The sequence below is a fragment of the Myotis lucifugus genome, unplaced genomic scaffold, assembly GCF_000147115.1.
Source record: "Myotis lucifugus unplaced genomic scaffold, Myoluc2.0 scaffold_247, whole genome shotgun sequence".
Classification (NCBI taxonomy): Eukaryota; Metazoa; Chordata; class Mammalia; order Chiroptera; family Vespertilionidae; genus Myotis; species Myotis lucifugus.
Genome location: NW_005871295.1, coordinates 1,014,310 through 1,036,424, shown reverse-complemented (window position 1 = coordinate 1,036,424; position 22,115 = coordinate 1,014,310). Strand labels below are relative to the sequence as shown.

Below are 22,115 nucleotides of genomic sequence, written 5' to 3'. Positions count from 1 at the left end.
ATATTAACTTCAATCCCTTGATTAAGGTGGTGTCGGCCAGGTCCTATCCATTATAAACTTATTTTACTTTTGTACTTATTTTTTTGTGGACAGTTACTTTGAGGCTTTCTTATCAAACTTTGTATTTATTTATTTATTTGTTTATTTATTTATTTATGAACTAATGGATTTCTGTTTTATTCAGTGGGTCATAACCTGTTACTGTCATTTATTTTGATGTTCAATTTCCTGAGGTTTGGTCAGTGGGAGCCACTTCAAGATGGCTTCTATATTCATTTAAGATACACACATCATTCTTGGAGCATTTCCTGACTTTCTGGCCCGAGAAGATTTTCATCTTATATTTCCCTTCTCTAGCCCTGGAATTTGCCAGTTCTCTAAAGAATTTTTTGGCTAGATTTAGGGACTATATGTTTACATTTCTCAATCTCTCTTTCTGTGTCTGTGTGTGTGTGTGTCTGTGTGTGTGTGTATATAGAGAGATATCATACACTATGACTTCACACCCATAACTCCGATTTTAGTCCAGTATCATAGGCCTTACTTGCAGTGTTTTTTGTTTTGTTTTGATTTTCTTCTATTTGCAGTCCTCTTCTACAGAAACCAGGCTTTGATTATAATCAGTATATTTACTTGACTACTCGATCTCTATGGAATTCATCTCTAGCCTCTCCCTGCATGATGCTGACCTTGCGCAGACCACCTAATTACTTCTGGCCTGAATTATTTGGGAAGAGGAAGGGCTTATGAAGCTTCTGATTTTTCCAATTGTTTTATAAATACAAATATTTTTTGCAGATAGTGTTGTAGATTTATCTCCTCTAGAGTTTAGAGTAGGATTAGAGGATGTACTGGTGGCAAATAAACACATGAAAAGATGTTAAACGTCAATGGACAAAAGGGAAATGCAAATTAAGACCTTGATGAGCATCATCACTACACATCTATTAGAACAGCTGAAATAAAAACTAGTGACAACTTAGTAGTGCTAGTGAGGATGTGGAGAAACTGGATCTCATATTGGGTTTGGGAATGTGAAAATGGTACACCCAGTATGGAATATAGTCTAGCAGTTTCTTAAAAAACTAAACATACTCTTACCATATGACAGCATTTATATGCCTGGCCATTTACCCCAGTGAAATAAAGACTTATTTTCTCATAAAAACTGGTGCATGGTTGCTCATAGCAACTTTAGTTGTAATAACAAAACACTGGGAAAAAAACAAAAAACGTAATTAAATAGGCTGGCACATGTATTCCATTGGATACTACTCATCAATAGAAAAGAAAAGTCTGTTGATACACAACTTAGGTAGATCTCAAGGGCTTTATGTTGAGTGAAAACAGCCAATCTCAGAAGGTCACATACTGTATGATTCCATTTATATAACATTCTTAAAATGTCAAAATTATATATAGAGAGATCAAATTAATGGTTGCCAAGGTTTAAGGATATTGGAGATAGGAGGTGGGTATGACTATAAAGGAGTAGTCTGAGAGAACTCTTTGTGATAATGGAATATTTCTTTTTTTTAAAATTAAATCTTTATTGTTCAGATTATTACAGTTGTTCCTCTTTTTTTCCCCCCATAGCTCTCCTCCACCCAGTTCCCACCCCACCCTCTGCCCTTAACCCTCCCACTGTCCTCATCCATAGGTGTATGATTTTTGTCCAGTCTCTTCTTGCACCCCCACACCCCTTTCCCCCCAAGAATTGTCAGTCCACTCCCTTTTCATGCCCCTGGTTCTATTATATTCACCAGTTTACTCTGTTCATCAGATTTTTTATTCACTTGATTTTTAGATTCACTTGTTGATAGATATGTATTTGCTGCTCATAATTTTTATCTTTACCTTTTTCTTCTTCTTCTTCTTAAAGAATACCTTTCAGCATTTCATATAATGCTGGTTTGGTGGTGATGAACTTCTTTAGCTTTTTCTTATCTGTGAAGCTCTTTATCTGACCTTCAATTCTGAATGATTGCTTTGCTGGATAAAGTAATCTTGGTTGTAGGTTCTTGCTATTCATCACTTTGAATATTTCTTGCCACTCTCTTCTGGCCTGCATAGTTTCTGTTGAGAAATCAGCTGACAGTCGTATGGGTACTCCCTTGTAGGTAATTGACTGTCTTTCTCTTGCTGCTTTTAAGATTCTCTCTTTGTCTTTTGCTCTTGGCATTTTAATTATGATGTGTCTTGGTGTGGTCCTCTTTGGATTCCTTTTGTTTGGGGTTCTCTGTGCTTCCGGGACTTGTAAGTCAATTTCTTTCACCAGGTAGGGGAAGTTTTCTGTCATTATTTCTTCAAATAGGTTTTCAATATCTTGCCCTCTCTCTTCTTCTGGCACTCCTATAATTCGGATGTTGGGAGGCTTGAAGTTGTCCCAGAGGCTCCTTACACTATCTTGATATTTTTAGATTCTTTTTTCTTTTTGCTTTTCCGGTTGGGTATTTTTTGTTTCTTCGTATTTCAAATCTTTGACTTGATTCTTGGGATCCTCTTGTCTGCTGTTGGATCTTTGTATATTATTCTTTATTTCAGTCAGTGTATGCTTAATTTCTAGTTGGTCTTTTTTCATATTCTCCAGGGTCTCACTAAATTTATCGGCGGTTTCCCGAAAATTCTTGAAAAACCTTATAACCGTGGTTTTGAACTCTATATCCAGTCGTTTGCTTTCCTCCATTTCTGTCATTTGTGACCTGTTTCTTTGTCTCCGCATGTTTTATGCTTCCCTGTGTTGGTAGAGTGGCTTTGTGTGCTAGGTGTCCTATAGGGCCAGTGGCTCAGCCTCCCCAATTACCTGAGGTGGACACTCTTGGTGCACCCCTTTGTGGGCTTTGTGCACAGTCTTGTTGTAGTCTTGTTGTAGTTAAGCCTTGATTGTTGTAGTTATCACTGGGAGGAATTGACCTCCAGGCCAATTGGCTGTGAGAATCAGCTGTGTCTGCAGTGGGAGAACTTCTGTGCTGAAGACACCCTTCTGGGGCAAGACTTGCTTCAGTGGGGCTTTGGTGCTCACTGAGTCTGCCCCCTGAGTGTGTGTCCCTTATGGATCTGAGGAGTTGTAATCTGGATGGTCCCGCTCTGACCACTGGATACACTGGCTCTTATATCTAAGGAGGTGCTAATTTAGCCTCTGCCTGAGGCTACCCAGCAGGAGCTACGAAGAGATCTGCAGATTCCCCTTCCTTTTTTGGGGTTTGGAGGTGCCCAGATGAGGCCCAGCTGTGAAGCAATGCAAGCTGCTGTGGGGCCTTGGGCCTTCTCTTGGAAGTTCTGGGTTTGTCTGGCCCAGCTGCAATTTGTTAGGTATTTTTCAGATTGCAAAGGGCCAGGGCATTCATATGCAAAAGCCTCTGCTGCAGCCTAGGTGGGGCGGGGTCTCAGGGAATCAACAGGGTGGAGCAAGCAGCTATGGCTGATCCTCAGCCCTGCCCTAAGGGGCCCCACATCTCAGTGTCCCGGTAATTGCTACAAGCACCTCTGAGGGAAAGCCACCGAGTTCCGAGTTCTGCCCGCTGCCAGACAGTCCAGTTTCTCCCCGTATGAGGTATGAGTCTAGGTCCCCAGAGACTTCCCGGAACTGGAGTTCAGAGCAGTCTCGGGCTTGAGACTCCCTCCCAATTCAAAAAGACAGCTGCGTCCTCAGGTGCCAGCCCCTTTCCGCGGGCGCCCGCTCGAGCCTCTGTACCTCTGCACTTTACTTCCGCAGCTCCTCTGAGTCTCAGTGTGCTTTTCTCTTTCATGCTAGTTGTAGAATTTCCACTCAGCCAGCCTTCCTGTGGTTCTGGATGATGTCCGTTTTGTCTTTTCATTGTATTTTTGAAGTTGTTGTGGGAGGCAGCAATTTCAGGTGTTTACCTATGCCGCCATCTTGGTTTCTCCTGGAATATTTCTTTATCTTCATTGTGGTGTTATAGGAATCTAAATGAGTGATAAAATGATGTGGAACTATATGCAGCAGGTCCTTGAATAATGTAATTTTGTTCAATGTCGTTTCGTTCTAACAACAACAACAATAATTGCTGGCCCGGGCCACTGTCTGTGTGGTTTGCATGTTCTCTCCATGTCTGCATGGGTTTTTTTTTGTTACCTCCCACAGCCCAAAAATGTGCAAGTTGGATGAATTGGTGTATTTACATTATCCCAGTCTGAGTGAGTGTGTGTGTGTGTGAGCCCTTCTGTGCAGGTGGGGTCCCACCTTGGGCAGCCAGGACAGGCTCTGGCCACCTGTGACACTGAACTGGAATAAGCATGTTGGAAAGTAATTATTTTATGTGTTTTTATTTATCTTTCTTAAATGTATGTGTAGCTCACATTTATTTCACTGTTAAATATTAGAAGTGTTTTGGGTCTTTATTTAGAAGTTTAGTGTTGTTTTTATGACCAGAAATATGGTGTGTAAACTTAATTCTTATTTATATCAATCAGCCTATGGTAAAATTGGTTTTGTTATATGCCATTTTGCTTAAAGTTGCAGTTTCCAAGAACCTGTTGACAATAACAACGTTAAGTGGAGACTTATTGTATACACATTGTACTAATGTCAGTTTCTTGATTTTAATACTGTACTATAGTTATGTAAGATGAAAGCATTGGGGGAAGGTGGAGAAAGAGTGCACAGGACCTCTTGTTATTGCAACTTTCTGTGAATATTTCATAATAAAATTATTTTTAAAGAAATAAGAAAAATATAGTGTGGGCCAAGTAAAACATGGCTCTCGGCCAAGATTCAACCCTCTGACCTATATGTGTGTGACCTCTGCTTGAAGTTTTAAAAATTTCATATTTATAGATTAGAATTTTAACTGGTCCAATTAGGTTTTTAAAGAATGAGTTAGAATGTAGACAGGCTTCAGTAAAGGAAAACATAGATAGTATTTCTCCTAATATTTGGAAAATATGGAAAAAGAACTTAACATGTCAGTAATAGTTATATTTTGCCTTTTCCTCAAATTGACTTGATAACTTGTATTGGTTTGTTTTATATGTGTATTTTAAATTTCCCTTGTTTTATATGTAAAACTCCTAAATAAAATATCAGCAGCCTATTGAAAGTATAAATAATACATTATAATCCAGTGGGGTTTATTCTCAGAAATGCAAAGATGATTCACTATCAGTTGATGAAATTTATTATATATGGTAAGTATATCCTGGGATTGTTTCTTGCCTTTGCTTATAAGGGGATTATACTTTCTTGTTCAGTTGACATCAGGTTTGGCTATGTGACTTGCTTTTGGCCATGGAATGTGAGGTGAGGTGAGGTGATGTGATGTGTGCCAATTCTGAACAGGTTAACTAATTTATGCTGTTACTGCTTTTTTGTATACTTAAGTGAAACTACATTCAACAAGATTGAAACTAAAATCTTTAGAAAGTAAGATGTGTAACTTGATTAGTTGAAGTTTATGGCATTTAGTCTAAAGACAAAATTCAACACAAATAGAAATGGAGATGTTAGAGCTAGAACAGCTGAGAGCTAGAAAACAATTGTCCAGTGGAACATTGGGTAAATGTTTTGTAAGTGCACACCTGGAGGCTACAACAGTAGCAAATCCGAGACCATTGAGCTAAGGTAAGAGGCAATTCTTGTCACAATTTTAGGATTCAGCTATTTTAGGTACTGTACGCATAATGTGGTGAGCTGTAAGTTTGGCTTGCTGACCTCACGCATCTGAGGTTGAGTAGATAGCATAATACTCTAGAATTCTGATCGTGTATTTTTTTTGTGTGGCCTGTTAAGCCCTTTCTTCCTTACCCAATAAGACCTTGAATAAACCTAATGGACTTTGGCCTGTATGGAATTGACATTTCTCTCTGTGTAGGTTTAGCCAACCTTTGGAAGATGTGCCCATATTCAAGGGTGGTACTGGGTGCAGCACCTATGGAGAGTAGACCTGGTGGTTGCTCAGGGTTCTGCTCTCTTTCTATACTAATTTTTAATTATTTTTTTTAAAAACCATAATAATTGTAGATTAATAGAGAAACAATAGAAGCATTCATACTAAAGACAGAAATATGACAAAGATGCTCATTATTACCACTGTTGTGTAATTTCTTTTTTTTAAAAAATATATTTTATTGAGTTTTTACAGAGAGGAAGGGAGAGGGATAGAGAGTTAGAAACATCGATCAGCTGCCTCCTGCACACCCCCTACTGGGGATGTGACCACAACCAAGGTACATACCCTTGACCAGAATCGAACCTGGGACCCTTCAGTCCGCAGGCCAACGCTCTATCCACTGAGCCAAACCGGTTAGGGCTGTTGTGTAATTTCATAATAGTAGTAAGCAAATGTAGTTATTGATGTTATAAAGGTTAGAAAGGAGGAGGTAAAATTATCACTGTTGGAAGGTGATTGCATTAGGTTGTACCTGAGAACTTAACACAAATAGGATTCAGTAAACTAGTGGGAAGTGAGAAATATATATAAATAAATATGAATATATTAAATATATATATGTATATATTGTAACACACACATTTGCTAAATGAGGAGGGTCTGTAAAAAAGGTATTTCCAAAGTAGATCATGTGCTCTATTTCTGAAGAGTGTCTTTTATCCTACCTAATTGCCTGCATTTCCACAAGAATCCTAAGAGAGTATACTAGTAATAAATTTAGAATGTTTTATATCACAAATTGTTAATGCCAAAAAAGTAATTACTCAGGAAGTATTTATAATGGAATCTACATTAAATTGAATTGTGTTCAGTTAGATTACAGCAATGCAATATATTGGTCCTCTGTTTTCATAGCATAGATTTTTAAAAACATTTTAGTAACTGTTTAAAATGTTTAAATATGCTTTAAATCAATCCTGTAACTCAGAACATAAGCTTCTACTACTCACAGGAGAAATATTTTTTGCAGAGGAAATTATTTTGAAAGATGACTAATGTTTCTCTGCTTTGTGGTCTTGGCTTTTTGAGCAAAATATGGTGCTTTTCTTTAGCAAAGTAATGTAGGCAGTTAGAAATCAGATAGTCATTTGAAGAGCTGTTTACAGATTATTTGGCAATAGTGCCTGGGTTGAAGGTGTGTGTATGTTAGTGTTTTGGAAGCTCCCTAGGTGATTCTTTGTTTGGTTTAATTATGTCTGTTGTGTTTGTGATTATATGTTATTTATATTTTAAGACATACAAGTAAATAATTGTTCTTTCATGCCCAGCTTAATAGCATCAAAAGAAATCTGACTTTCCACATCCTTTGGCATAAAAGTTTATCAGCCAAACTTTAAAAGTAGGAAATTAGAAGGAAGTTTTTCAAGTACCATGAGGAAAGAGAACCATATTCATTTCACACCAAACATACAAAGCTATATATATATCTGCATGCTCTCACCTTTATCTTCTAATGTAATTTAAACTCAACTCCTAAAGAGCCTGAATCAAGGAAAACTACTCTCAGTGCCTGTCTCTGAGCTCTGCATTTTCCAGTCCCTGGGCTTGGAATGTGGAGGAGATGAAAGAAAACAGACTTGAGAATATACAAACATGAGCTCAGACCTTCCCCAGAACTTCACCCAGAACTCCCCCAGCTCCTAAATTTCACTTGAAAATGTGTTTGGTGCTTTATCTGAATTTTGGGTTGTCTCAGGGATGTGCCTGATATTAGAAAGCTATTCCATGCAGGTAGAAAAGAGATTAAAATGCCTACTTGGGGAAAAACTCTGATCCTTTATCTCACTGGGATGATTTTATGTTTACTGTGCAGCTTAGACTACTAGGAAACAAACTAGAGATTTAAGGAGTATTTATGAGACTAGCCCTAAATTTGTTAAACTGGATGAAATTTAAGTTATAATTGTCTAAAGAAATAGTAAGTGGTCTGTCTTGTATTAATGTTTTTTATATTCCACAAAGTTTATTTTGCCAAAATTTATATTTAGCCTGTTGATTGTCAGTCTGCTGTTAATGTTCTTTACTCTTTACCAGCACAAACACACAGTTGTTTTTTCTTCTCTGTTTGAAGAAATTCTGGAAAGAATCAGAAACCAATGACACCTTGGGGGGTATGTTTGTGAGTGTGATGATAGAAATTGGGTATATGGGGGGGACGGCCTTGGCTTGTTGCAGATGTTGGAAGGACTGTTGACCATGTACCTTTTAATGTTACCAAAAAAATAAAATGATATGAATATATTAGTTACATAAAATATTTAAGTAAGGGGGTCGATGATTATTGTTTCAAGTAATATGTGCTCTTGGTAGAGTAAGTTGAAAATATAGGAAACAACAAAGAAAAAAGTACCACCAGTAATCTCAACCACCTAGATAACAACTCTGTTACTGTTTTGTTATAGATTGTCTCAGTCCAAAAGAAAGCGCATGACTATATATACAAATTTGTACCTTTTGACAAAAATAATTTATAATATTTTATAACCTGCTTTTAAAATTTAACAGTATAAAGTAAGTAATTTTCTAGAATCTTAAGTATTTGCTTGCATTCATTTTAATTGTTGCCTGCTGTTTTATTATATTGCAATACTTTATGTAGGCAGTTTAGTATTGTTGGATATATAAATTGTCTTAACTTTACCTGATGTAATTCCTTGTAGGTAAATCAGAACACATTCATAATTATTTTTTTTAAAGCTATTGTCAGATTACCTTCTGGAATGGTTGTACTAATTTGCACTCATGGTGTATGAGAGTCTCCCTAAAACTAAGGCTACAAGAGGCTGCCCAGGTGACTAACCATAAAATTGTTCCTTGCAGTATAATAGGTAAAACTTGAAGAAAGGGCAACTCCTAGGTCCATGGTTGTGGGGAGAAAATCTGGGGCATGGAAACTAATTTTATTTCACACTTAGTATGTAGTTGACATCAGGCTGTAGTAAATATTTTGCACAGTTAAATCTGGGATTTTTGGACATTGGATATTGGCCATGATGGATGGAATTTTTGATGTCCTAGATTGAAACCTTTTCTGCTAATATATTGAATTATGTTATGCCTACTGGCTGGGCTAGCATTTTATTAATAGAGGTCTGTGTAAACTGAACATTTGTTAGATTGAAATATGTTTAAATGTGGAGTCCAACTGAATTTTTAAAAAAACGAGAGACAGCTAACTAAGTAGCCTACACACTTGGAATCCAGAGAAAATATTGCACAGTATTTAATTGCCTTTGAAAATGTTTACTGACCATCTTATTTCAATGTGCAGAGGTACTTTGCTGGCATTCTGGTAGTTCTGTGAATTTTACTTTTGGATCTTGGGAAAGAATGAGAACAGGCTAGGGCAAATAATTGGCAAGAAAAGCAAATTGTTACAAGTCTGTTTACAATGCAGCCTTGTGTACCCACTCTTTGTCTATCTGGATTTCTGAAACTGGATTCCTTCGCTCTGTGAACTAGTTAGCACAAGAGCACTCTTTTCCTTTAGGGTTCTTGGAATTGTAAGCATGCTGGAGAGAACTCTATTATGTATATCTTAGTTGGATGCATGCCTCCTGTCACTGTTAGGACTTGGTGTTGTAAAAGGATTAATGCAGGAGAAGTAAGCTGGGAATGGTTTGGAAGTCTTTGGAATTGGTTCTTAGGTCTTTTATATTATGGACATTGGAGAGTGAAGAGGTTACAGGTATCAAAAGGCTGTTACTCATGAAACCAGAAATATGCTAGTTACAATATTAACATTTTTTTATTTGTTAAATAGAGGGGCAAAGACTGCTTCACTTAATAAATATGGCCTTGATCATGAGACAAATCTAATTTTATTGTGCAGGCTCTTCTGAGTAGTGTCTTTTTTTGTTTGTTTGTTTTAACCCTCACCCAAGGATATTTTTCCATTGATTTTTAGAGAGAATGGAAGGGAGGGAGGAGGGGGAGAGAGAGAAAAAAAAACATCTATATGAGAGAGACACATTGATAGGCTACCTCCCCCATGTGCCCTGACCCAGGCCAAGCTCCAGCCTGCAACTGAGGTACGTGCCCTTGACCAGTAATTGAACCCACAACCCTCCAATCTGCTGTCCAACACTCTAACCAGTGAGCAAAACTGGCTAGGTCTTTCTATACTAATAATAGAGGAATATGCAAATTGTCCAGGATGCCGTCACAGTAACAGTAATGACCAGCAGGCTGCCTGGGGCGACAAGGCCTGTAGGGGGGTTAGTGAGGGACGACCAAACAACTGAACAGCAGGCTGCGTGGGGCAACCAGTTGGCAGGAGGGTTAGTGAAGGACGACCAAATGACTGAACAGCAGGCTACATGGGGCGACCAGGCCGACAGGGGGGTTAGTGAGGGACGACCAAACGACTGAACAGGCTGCGTGGGGTGACCAGGCTGGCAGGGGGGGCAGTTGGGGGCAACCAGGCCGGCAGGGGGGTCAGTAAGGGGCGACCAGGCTGGCGGGGGGGCAGTTAGGGGCAACTAGGCTGGTAGAGGGGGCAGTTGGGGGTGACCAGGCTGGCATGGGGGGCAGTTAGGGGCGATCAGGCAGACAGGTCCCGGATTGTGAGAGGGATGCCCGACTGCCGGCCTAAATCGGCAATCGGACATCCCCCGAGGGGTCCTGGATTGGAGAGGGTGCAGGCTGGGCTGAGGGGAATCCCCCCCCCCCCCCCCCGCACAAATTTCGTGCACCGGGCCTCTAGTTTTGTATAATAGACATGGCATTATTATTGCACCTAATATGGGGTCATGATCTGTTAATAAATCTTATTTTTATTATAAGAATATGGAACATGAAGATAACTTTTCTTCTGTCAAATTTTAATAGTTGTGAGTCTCTCTTTTTTTTGATAACTAAGGGCAAAATTTAGACTATCTTTGTTATTGAGAGTAAAGGTAATGTTTTAAGAAGTCATATATTTGGTTTTAGGTCTTTTTTTGCTCATTTCTATTCATAAGCTTACTATGGATTTTGTGTAGATAACCCTTCTGCTCATTTTCACTCTTTTTTCTCTTGTGAAATAGTTCCTTGTGATTACCAGTAAAAGCATGATGAAAATTAACTTTTAGTAATTAAAATGCTAAGTTCTGTCATCTGCTTAACAACTGAATTTTTGTTTTGTTTTCAGCATTGGTTGGATGTTACAAAGAGTATCAAAAAGCAAGTTAAAAGTAAGTGTTGAAAAAATTGTGAAAAAATAGAAATTGAATTATATATAATTATATATTAGTAAGTTATTTCTAATAGTAAGGACTTAACAATCGTTTCAGATGAATTTCTTAGCATTTCTACTTTCTAAAAATAATTTCAACCTGGAATACTGATTCTAAATTATATAGGATTGATGGTAATTAGATGGAAGTGCCTTACAGTTTGTTTCCAGGAGAAAGCCTTGCAGCTTGCAAATGAGATTAAGTTCCCATGAGATGCTTAACCTTTATTTAGTAATTTCTTATGTTGGAATTTTCTTGTTTGGCATTTGTCCAGCTTTTTCTGAAAAAATATTTTGAGGCTTTAAGGCTGTGACTTTAAAAAAAAAAAAAAAATATATATATATATATATATATATATATATATATATATATATTTATGATGATTTCAGAGAGGAAGGGACGGGACAGGGAGAAATAGAAACATCAATGATGAGAGAGAGTCATTGATCGGTGCCTCCTGCATGCTCCCTACTGGGGATCAAGCCTGCAATCTGGGTGTGTGCCCTGACTGGGAATTGAACCGTGATCTCCTGGTTCATAGGTCAGTGCTCAACCACTGAGCCACACCAGTTAGGCAAAGCTGTAACTTTTAAAAAAATTAAGAACAGTGAAAAGTGTTTCACATAAAATGCCAGTGTTATTCCTATCAGTAGTCAGGAAAATACCTTAGTATTCAATCCTTAGTATACCTTGTCCTGTATAGTAACAGATTTCAGGGCATTGCAACTCTTGTCTTTACTAAATAATGGAACCACTGAAAATATAGATGTTAATGAAGTAGGTGAAGTGAATTGGAAAGTGTATGGGAGGATTTGCCATGAACAATTAATAACGTAAGTATTCCTCTGTGCTTTTAAGAAATACAGCTCTGCAGATTGTCAGGGCTGTCAGATTGCACAGTCAGAACTTTTGTTGTTGTTAATCCTCACCCGAGGATATTTTTTCTATTGATTTTTAGAGAGAGTGGAGGAGGGGGGAGAGAAAGAGTGAGAGAAAAGAGAAAAAGGAGGAGAGGGAGGGGGGAGGGAGAGAGGAAGGAAGGGATATAGAAAGAAAGAGAGAGAGAGAGGAGGGAAACATCAATGTGAGAGACACATTGATTGGTTGCCTCCCGCACTTGCCCCAATCAGGCCCCAGGATCCAACCTGCAACCCAAATACATGCCCTTGACTGGGAATTAAACCTGAGGAATACTGGTCAGGGCTCAGTCAGAACTTTTTTACTTGATACTAGAGGCCTGGTGCACGAATTCGTGCATGGGTGGGGTCTCCTGGCCTGGCCAGCGATCAGGCTGATCAGGATCCCTCCCCACGGGAGGTTGGCTGGCTGACCCCATCAGGGCTAATAGGGGCCGGCCGGGGGCGGAGGAGGGGAGGCGTGGGAGGTTGGCTGGCTAACAGGAAGGACCACAGGAAGTTGGCCATGGGAGGTTGGCTGTGGGAGCACACTGACTACTACAGGGCAGCTCCTGTGTTGAGCGTCTGCTCCCTGGTGGTCAGTGTGCGTCATAGCGACTGGTTGACCCATCATTTGGTCAATCGGTTGTAACGGTCGCTTAGGTTATTATATGTATATAGATATTGGCCCTGAACTGTTAGAATTAAATTAGAACTATCTATTCTTAGGAAGACAGATTATTATAATAGAACTGTATGATGGTTGGTATAGTTCAAAAAAAGATAGCTCTTTTTGTATTAGGTTTAATCAAACCTACACTGTAAACTGAAATATAATAATAACCTGTTATCTTTTGTCCCCAGTTCAGTGGATTTTTGACAGATTTACTGACTGTAAATTCTTATTATTTAAATAGTTATAAAAATTAAAGCGTTTTCTTTTCTTTTTAATGGCAGTTGGTTCACCCTATTGTCTGCATTTTCGAGTTAAGTTTTATTCCTCGGAACCAAATAATCTTCGTGAAGAGCTAACCCGGTAAGACATAGTTGAACACGGGTAAAGTTTAGTCAGGCTAGCTAAAATGTTGGAAGATTGTCCATAATTCTTTCCAGTTTATAGACAGCTAATGAAATGTATTCCTTGCCTTTGTAACAGACCTCAGACAATAGACTGTCATTTGGGATAGTGCTTTTTAAGTGTAGGATTATTTTCCTTTTTTTTTTTTTATCAGTTTTCAAAATAAAGAGTTAGTTCCCTAGCATCCTCCAAAGGTAACTAGTGAGTTCTTTTTTTAAGTGTCATTATCAACTCATGAATTTTGTACGGGACTGATGTGTTTAAATACATTGCCATGTTTATTGATGTTCAAAATGATCTATCTTTGGCCAATGAGAGTTTATTCAAGTAGGCTCCTGATTTGCTTTACCGATTGAAATGCCATTGATTAATAAAAAATGTTAGATTTTGATTTGTTTTGAATAATTTTGAATAAACTTTAAGTAGGTTATATATACCTATTTTTACTTTTTCCTGCCCTCCTGGTATTTCTTAATAGATGATATTGCAAATCCATGACTCATTCTACTTACTATTTATTAAGTAAAATCTTGAATTCCTTCAGGAGGGCTTTGCTTTTGACTACTCTGCCAATGAGATTATAGATATTATTCACAGTTATATGCATGCTAGTATCCTTTCACATATGGGATGGCTGCATTGTCAAAGTACAGTTAAATCAGTTCACAGAGCTCATTCTTAGTATTTTGCCATAAATCTTTTCTTTCTACTATATGTATTCTGTGCCTGCTATGTTTTAAAATTGATTTCAGAGAGGAAGGGAGACACGAGAGAGAAATAGAAACATCAATGATGAGAGAGAATCATAGATTGGCTGCCTCCTGCACATTCTCCTTTCTCCCTGCAACTGGGGATCGAGCCCACAACCCAAGCATGTGCTCTGACTGGGAATTGAACTGTGACCTTCTGGTTCACAGGTTGGCACTCAACCACTGAGCCTCACCGGCTAGGCTGTTTTTTGCTGTCATCTTACAGACATGCTACCATCCTCCTGATGCTTATTGTCCCTTTTTTCTTTTATAGACTTTATTTTGGGCAAAGTTGTATAATTAAGAATGTTTCTTTCCAAATTAGAAGGGTAAAATTGTTCTCTTCAGTTAAATTTGTGCCTTTTGTTTTTCTTAGGTATTTATTTGTTCTTCAATTAAGACAAGATATTCTCAGTGGAAAGTGAGTATTAGTTGCTTAAGGTAAATCATATTTTATTTGAGTAGTTTAAAAATGTTTTTAAAGAATAATTTTATAGCTAATTATGAAAAAGAAATGGCCAACATAAAGTATATATTTCTATTTGTCTTTAACTGAAGGTTGTGAAATTGTTTAACCAATTGTGTTTGGTCTCAGATTGGAGTGTCCTTTTGATACAGCAGTTCAGTTGGCAGCTTATAATGTGCAAGGTAAGCAGTTCTCATGTTGATTATTGGGAGTAAAGCATAACTATTTTCAGTGTATGGTTAGGTAAAGAATTTCAGCCCTAACCGGTTTGGCTCAGTGGATAGAGCATCAGCCTGCAGACTCAAGGGTCCCAGGTTCGATTCCGGTCAAGGGCATGTACCTTGGTTGCGGGCACATCCCCAGTGGGGAGTGTGCAGGAGGCAGCTGATCGATGTTTCTCTCAACTCTCTATCTCTCTCCCTTCCTCTCTGTAAAAAATCAATAAAATAAAAATAAAAATAAAAAAGAATTTCAGAAGATTCAAAGTGATATGGGAGAAGCAGCACTGATTTTGCGTAAATTTGTATCAATATCCAACTCTGACTTTACTTACACTAGTTTTAGAACATTGCCTTCTTTCTCGTGCCTTTCATTTTGTTTGTGCTTTTTCTGTCTATAAGTTTTCAAATTATTATTACAGTCTACTTGATAATTCTATAAATGTTATAGTTGGCCATCAGCTATTTTTTTCCTTAAAAAGAATACAGTTATATATTAGAAAGTTGCCACAGCTACATGGTTTGCTTTTAGTAGTATTCTTAAAAACAAATACATGAAAGAAATAATTAGCATGTATTTAAAAGTTCCTGATGGTTATTTTAAGGATAAAAAAGTATTTTTTCAGTAAATGAGAGTAATGAAAAACTCAAATCTTGTACCTTGTTACATTAATCATATAGTGTTAAATTTAGGAATTTTCTTCTAAAAAATTGAAATTCTTATAAAACATTAATTTCAGTCCTTGTTCATAAAATGGAAAGAAATATTCTGATTATAATTTTATGCTTTGGGGGAGGGGGCTGATTCTATATTTATCTCCAATCCCTCCAAGATCAGTAGCACTTATTTGCCATTGAAAAGATAATAATACTAAAATGTTAATGTTTTCATGATAAACCTAATATTTTGCTCATTTTGTGCTTCCAATATTTAAGAAAGCATATTTTCCTATTGATAGAAGGATTGTGAATGGACAAAATTTCTGTACTTCAAAATTTTGCCACTAGGATAATTGTTACCTATCCATCTCCATCTACTATCATAGTCTGTCTACAAATTAAAACTTTTCTCGTCTGCAGAATATCAACGATACTAGTTTGGAAATGCTATGCTTCTAGCATTGTAACAATCAGAAGTATATAACTGCATGTATCTTTCTTGAAAGCACGTATTTTACATTTTATTGATTCTTATATGAAGTTGTTAATTCTAAAATTTTTTGACCTATTGAAGAGCTGTCATTTTCAATATCTGTTATACCATACTATAGGCCCAGTGCATGAAAATTCATGCACTTGCGGGGGGGGGGGGGCAGTCCCTCAGCCCGGCCTGTGCCCTCTTGCAGTCTGGGACCTCTTGGGGGATGTCTGCCTGCTCCCCTGGGGATTGGGCCTAAGCTGGCAGTCAGACATCCCTCTGGCAGCCCGGGAGCCCTCAGTAGGACATCCTTAGCACTGCCAAGGAGGTAGGAGAGGCTCCTGCCACTGACGCTGCACTCGCAGCAGTCAGCCCTGCTTATGGCTGAGCGGAGCTCCCCCTGTGGGAGCACACTGACCACCAGGTGGCAGCTCCTGCGTTGAGCGTCTGCCCCTTGGTGGTCAGTGCGTGTCATAGCGACCGTTTGTTCCCAGTGGTCCGCTAGGGTCAATTTGCATATTACCCTTTTATTATATAGGATATTGCATCAGCTGGTCTGTCTTTGTCATATTGTGTAATTTTAATGACAAGCAAAGTATATGCTTCTTGAAAATATGGTTTTTATACATTTTTGTGTATTTAATAAAACACTATTCAGAGTAGTGTTTACTAATTACTTAATGTTTGATTGGTACATGTGACTGATACATTATTTCTTAATTCTTCTTATATTTCTTTCCTAAATAAAATTTTTTCTTGATCTTTTCATCCATGGCACCATTAGTTTGGATTTTTTCAAATTTTATGTTTTGTCCTATGCATCTCTCTTTGTCCCCTGCCTAATAGTTTATCAAATCCTATTAATTCTTAAGGTTCTTAAAAATAAATTTGCTGAAGTATTACTTCCATCTTCATAAAAGGAGCTTGTTTCATTGATGATTTTATATTTTATTAGGGTAGTTGTTATTAGCTTTTTCTCATACTCTCAAGTTCACTTTTCTGAACCATTTTAGTAAACATTCTGAACAACATTATATAGCAGATTTGGTTTAGAGCTCCTTAAAGTCACTGTAGTCCAGACAAAAGAGCAATTTCTTCAGCAATAAAGGAGTGTGATAAAATCTTCAAGGAAGTTAAGTGATAGTATATTTATAATATGTGTTTAGAGTGGGTGCTCAATAAATAATGTTATCATTTGTATGATTATCTCAATGTAGTTATCATGTATTTTTTCTCTCCACCGCTAGATTTTTTAAAATAAAAATGGAAATATTTTCATTTTTAATGAGTAAAATATTACTTTAAAGGAAAACATTTTTAAGTATAGAAAACTAGAATGTTTTCCCTTTTCCCCCAAACCCACAGTTCAGAGCTCAGCACAGATGAGTACATAAATGTTTGTGCAGTGTTCAGTTCTTTTCCTACTGCCTCCCTTCCCCAAATACTTTTTAGCAATTTTTCTTTGTTATGTCTTTAGGATTAATAATTTATGTCACATTCTTTGCATATTAGGTTCTTAACAGATGCCAGCTAAGTGTTAAGGATTGCTAAATATTCTTATTTATTCATTAAAAGGTCAAATGTATTTCTCTGTGGAAGTCTAGAAAGAGGTTCTCAAAGGTTAAGCATTATAATAAGGTTTGAATAAATTGAAGACATTTAATCAGAAATACACCACCAAACACAAATACGTGATTTGTGTGTATAGACAGATAAATCACAAGTGTAAGCTACATTTACTTTTGGGAGTGGTTTGGGTGTTATGAATTCCTGGTTGTTTAAGAAAGAATCTTTCTAATCCTAGCAGTATTTTTAAATAAAATTGGTTTTAAAGAAAGATTCATCAGGAAATAAACTTGTTAACAAAATATAACTTTGTAAAACTTATGTTTGTAGCTGAACTTGGTGACTGTGATCTTGCTGAGCATAGTCCTGAACTTATAACTGAGTTCAGGTTCATGCCCATTCAGACTGAAGAGATGGAGTTGGCTATTTTTGAGAAATGGAAGGAATACAGGTACTTGATATTTGACCACACTTTCCTTAACATCACCATGATAGTGATCTTATATTTTCTTCTATTTCTGTACTTGGTATAGACTTCATTTTACATTTTTATTATTTAAAAAATATTTTTTATTTCAGAGGTCAGACACCAGCACAAGCTGAAACCAATTATCTGAATAAAGCCAAATGGCTAGAAATGTATGGGGTTGATATGCATGTGGTCAAGGTAAGCACTATATTGTGATACGTTTATTAAAAAATTTATTCCTTCAAGATACAAGGTGACTATGAAATTTTTTCATGTGAGAGAGGCTATGGAGTTTGTATGGGCTAATACTAGGTACTTGAGGTAGGTGGTTATAAAGGCTGAGATTAAATACTGAATGTTAAGAATCTCACATAAAGGTTAATATAAGAAAGAAGAGAAACAACCAAAATTTCCAAAAAGTATGTCTGTTCTTTTAAGCTGTTACTTATTAAAGATTTTAAACCACTTTTTAGTCTTTCACTTCACATTCATATAGTCTCATATCATGTAAGCTAAGAAGGCTCTATAAAAATTAAAGTAATTTAGGAAGCAAAGTTGAAATTCTGTAACTTGAGAGGACTTTGTTAAACTGTAGGATAGCTGGTATAGTGATTTAAGTTATTTTTAGTTTGAGTAGCTAAATTTTCCCAGAAAGGCAGTTTTATTTTTCAAAATTTGTGATTTAAGTGGTGAATAGAATGTGAGAAGAATCTGGAAAGAGCTTTTGTTGTAGTGGGAGTGTAACTATTTTCAGTGAAGACATACCTTAAACTGTATTGTTTCAATGAACTAAATGTACACGTTAATTCTGAGAATTTTGTTTTGGAAACTCTAACTGTTGAAAATACCTTGCATATTAATATTACCTGTGAATAATTAGTATAATTCAATGTGAAAATAAAATTAAGCAATTGTATGAAAATGTGAAGCCTATTTTATGCAAATAAGTTAACACATTTCCCGTTCCTTAAATTAGGCTCGAGACGGGAATGACTATAGTTTGGGGCTAACCCCAACAGGAGTTCTTGTTTTTGAAGGAGAGACCAAAATTGGCTTATTTTTTTGGTAAGTAGAGTCAGTGTCAAAGATATTTATTGTTGTTTTGTATTTTAATATGAAGTTAATACACAAAATAGAATTTGGAAATCAAATAGTTCTGAAAAGGTTATAAATTAATTGAAACTGTCTTCTGTCATAATCCTACCTCTTTAGTTTCACAACCCAGGGGCAATTTTTAAAACTCTTCTAGCTGCATTTTCCATTAGTTCCAAGGTATGTCAAAGTACATGTTCTAATGCAGTGGTTCTCAACCTTCCTAATGCCGCGACCCTTTAATACAGTTCCTCATGTTGTGGTGACCCCCAACCATAAAATTATTTTCGTTGCTACTTCATAACTGTAATTTTGCTACTGTTATGAATCTTAATGTAAATATCTGATATTCAGGATGTATTTTCATTGTTACAAATTGAACATAATTAAAACCCTTTGCACTCCGAACCATTCTGGACATTGGCTACCAGCTACTCAACGCTACTTTGCGGCGGAAACGTGCATTTACAGACCCTCGTATTATTTAGTATAATTTTGGAACCAAGTAACGTATTATAATGATATTGGACTTATATGAATTGGGTGACATCGAGGAATGTATATTTGCAAAAAAACCAATATTTTATTGTTTATAATTTTGTACAGTATGATAAGTTTTGTAACACTCCCCAATATGCATTGCAGGCTGATTAGTGCATGTTTGACAGTAATAAGTGGTTTGACGCCTGCCACCAGGTGTTTTCCTGTTAGAACACACAATGCAGTCCCGTTTTCTTTGTCCCACATTGGGAATATGTAGTTTATTGTTTAATCCGACACAAAACCCGCTGACATTTCTTGTATATATCTTAGTAATTTTACGATATTTTGATTTAATTTCTTGTGCCATTTCAAGAGAAAACTTCAGGGAAACATGCATGTCTCAAAAAGTTGCGTTGAAATAACTCAATTCCCCGTAATCACTAATAAACTGCAATGTCCCCTGAGAGGGGACATCCGAGTGATATGCTAGAATTCCGATGTCCCCTGAGAGGGGACAGCGGAGTGCAAAGGGTTAAAGCATAGTGATTAATCACAAAAACAATATGTCATTATATATGTGTTTTCTGATGGTCTTAGGCGACCCCTGTGAAAGGGTCGTTTGACCCCCAGGTTGAGAACCACTGTTCTAATGTAAGTATTATGTATTTCTAGGTATGTTAAATGTTCACATGTAGTTATGTTCTACTAGGGCCGGCCTGCAGGTGATTTTGAGAGTACATTTATTAAAGCTGGGGGGAGTGGAACAAGGAAGGGCTTAGGATAGAAGAAGCAACAAGAGAGCTGAGGTGGGGCTGCTCTGGCTCACTGGTAAGTCAGAGAAAAGGAGTCTTCGGAGACAGGTGCAGGGGGTTAGCCTGGGAAGAGCTGCTGCTGCCCATTTCCCCTGGCTGCAAGTCTCTGGGGAATCTTATTGTTTAACAGTGGTTCTCAACCTTGGCTGCACATTAGAATCACCTGAGGCCCAGAAATTAGGATTTTAAAAAGATTCCCAGGTGATTCTAATGTGTAGCCAAGGTTGAGAACCACTGGTTTAGAAGATACATGCCTGTGGGGGAAGCAGAGGGGGAAGGGAAAGCTTGGGTATGCTCTGGGATGGGGAGCACAAGTTGGGTCCTTTGTTTTGAGGATTTTCAAAGGCTGGGAGTTTAGGGGAGGTCTTAGGGGAGACTTTCACAGATTATACATCACCTTTTCCAGGTGTGCCCTTCAGGGTCGTGGTCTCCGCTGGTTGGACACCACCAGGGCAGGGGGCCATTAGTCATTGCAGCTGGTCCTGGCATAGCCCATCTCGGTTTGCTGCTTTCCTGGGCCTGGAGCTGAAATACAACTGAGGCCTAGCTGTTGTCTGTAGGGAGTTGACCTGTATCTGTCTGTAAATTGCTCAGCCAGTTTGTTCAGCTGTCTGCTCAGTTTCCCTATTCTACTTGCCAAAGAATTTTCCTAGCTTCTTACTGTCCTGCCTCAGTGTCACTATTTTTGCTATTTCTTATTCCATAGGCCAGTGGTCGGCAAACTGCGGCCCCTTGTGTGTGGCTCTTCCACAAAATACCACATGCGGGTCTGCACGTACAGTGTGATTGAAACTTCGTGGCCACACTCAAGGGGCCAAAGAGCCGCATGTGGCTCGCGAGCCGCAGTTTGCCGACCACTGCCATAGGCAGTCTTTTTACTCACTACTCCTTATTGTGTGAGAGGAAGATATTAATACTTTTATGTCTCCTTTTAAGCTATGCTCTTTCTGTGTCCCAACTTCTATTATCCAAACTTAAATTATATTTGTGTATAAGTTGGATTTCATAATCATAATTAAGTTCTCCAGGTTTTGTCTAAAGCTGAAAATCAAAAAATAGTGTTTACATTATTGGGTCTGTGTCAGAAGTGTCACAGCTTTGAGCAGTGTACTGGTGGTGTAAACGTGGGCTAACATGGCCCTGTGTATTGGCTCTTATGTTGTTTACTTCTTCATAGCATGTGAGGACCGTTAGCTCAAAGCCCTCAGCACCAAACTCAACTTCTTACACGTCCATTTGCTTTATGTATATCCTAATAATATATTTTTTCATTGGTTTTTAGAGAGAGTGGAAGGGAGGTGAGAGAGATGCACGTGCGCGCGCGCACACACACACACACACACACACACACACACACATTGATTGGTTGCCTCCTGCACGCAACCTGACCAGGGCTTGGAATGGAACCTGCAACCCAGTACATGCCCTTGACCGGAATTGAACCTGCTGCAGACCCTTCGGTGCATGGGTCGATGTTCTAACCACTGAGCACACTGGTCAGGGTTAAGTATATTTTCAGCCATTTAGAGTCTGTCGTCTTTGCATATCCCACTAAAAACTACTAGCTATAGATAAGGTAAATCTTGTAGCTATAAAAGACTCCAAACCACTACTGCCTTTCAGAGCTCTCTGACCCAGACACGCCCCCCCTTGCTGCTGAATGCCATTGACTAGGTACATAAGCCCCCTCTCCGATTCCCCTCTTTTCTGGCAGTCTCCATACCTTCTTCCCCTTCTTGGTGGGGGCTCTGTGCCATTTGTCTCTGCATGTTCTGCTGTGAAGGACTTCCCCTCGTGCAGCCTGTCCTAACACCTCAGTAGAGATCTGTGCAGTACTGCTATCTCTGTCCTTTTCCTGATCAAACCTGAAATCCTTGAACTCATAACTGGGATTACATTTCCCTTCCATGTACTTTGTTGTTTTTCCTAGAGCTCTTGGCTCCCCCTCCTCCAATGTCATGTACAGCACCACACACATCTCTTTAAATTACCCATCTTTGTGGTCTCCTTAAGTTCTTTCAAA

The 22,115-nt window shown here is 38.0% G+C and overlaps 1 protein-coding gene across 6 annotated transcripts in view; it reads left to right on the top strand.

Annotated features, from left to right (window-relative positions):
• Positions 1-22,115, top strand: part of EPB41L5 (erythrocyte membrane protein band 4.1 like 5) — a 165,307-nt gene that overhangs the window by 35,532 nt on the left and 107,660 nt on the right. For all 6 annotated transcript variants that reach the window (XM_023762502.1, XM_014464388.2, XM_023762501.1 and 3 more), the window contains exons 4-10: positions 11,041-11,083; positions 12,979-13,057; positions 14,225-14,269; positions 14,444-14,496; positions 17,567-17,687; positions 17,816-17,903; positions 18,682-18,770. In XM_023762502.1, the coding sequence (XP_023618270.1) occupies positions 11,041-11,083; positions 12,979-13,057; positions 14,225-14,269; positions 14,444-14,496; positions 17,567-17,687; positions 17,816-17,903; positions 18,682-18,770 (518 nt within the window). The remainder of the gene's footprint in view (positions 1-11,040; positions 11,084-12,978; positions 13,058-14,224; positions 14,270-14,443; positions 14,497-17,566; positions 17,688-17,815; positions 17,904-18,681; positions 18,771-22,115) is intronic.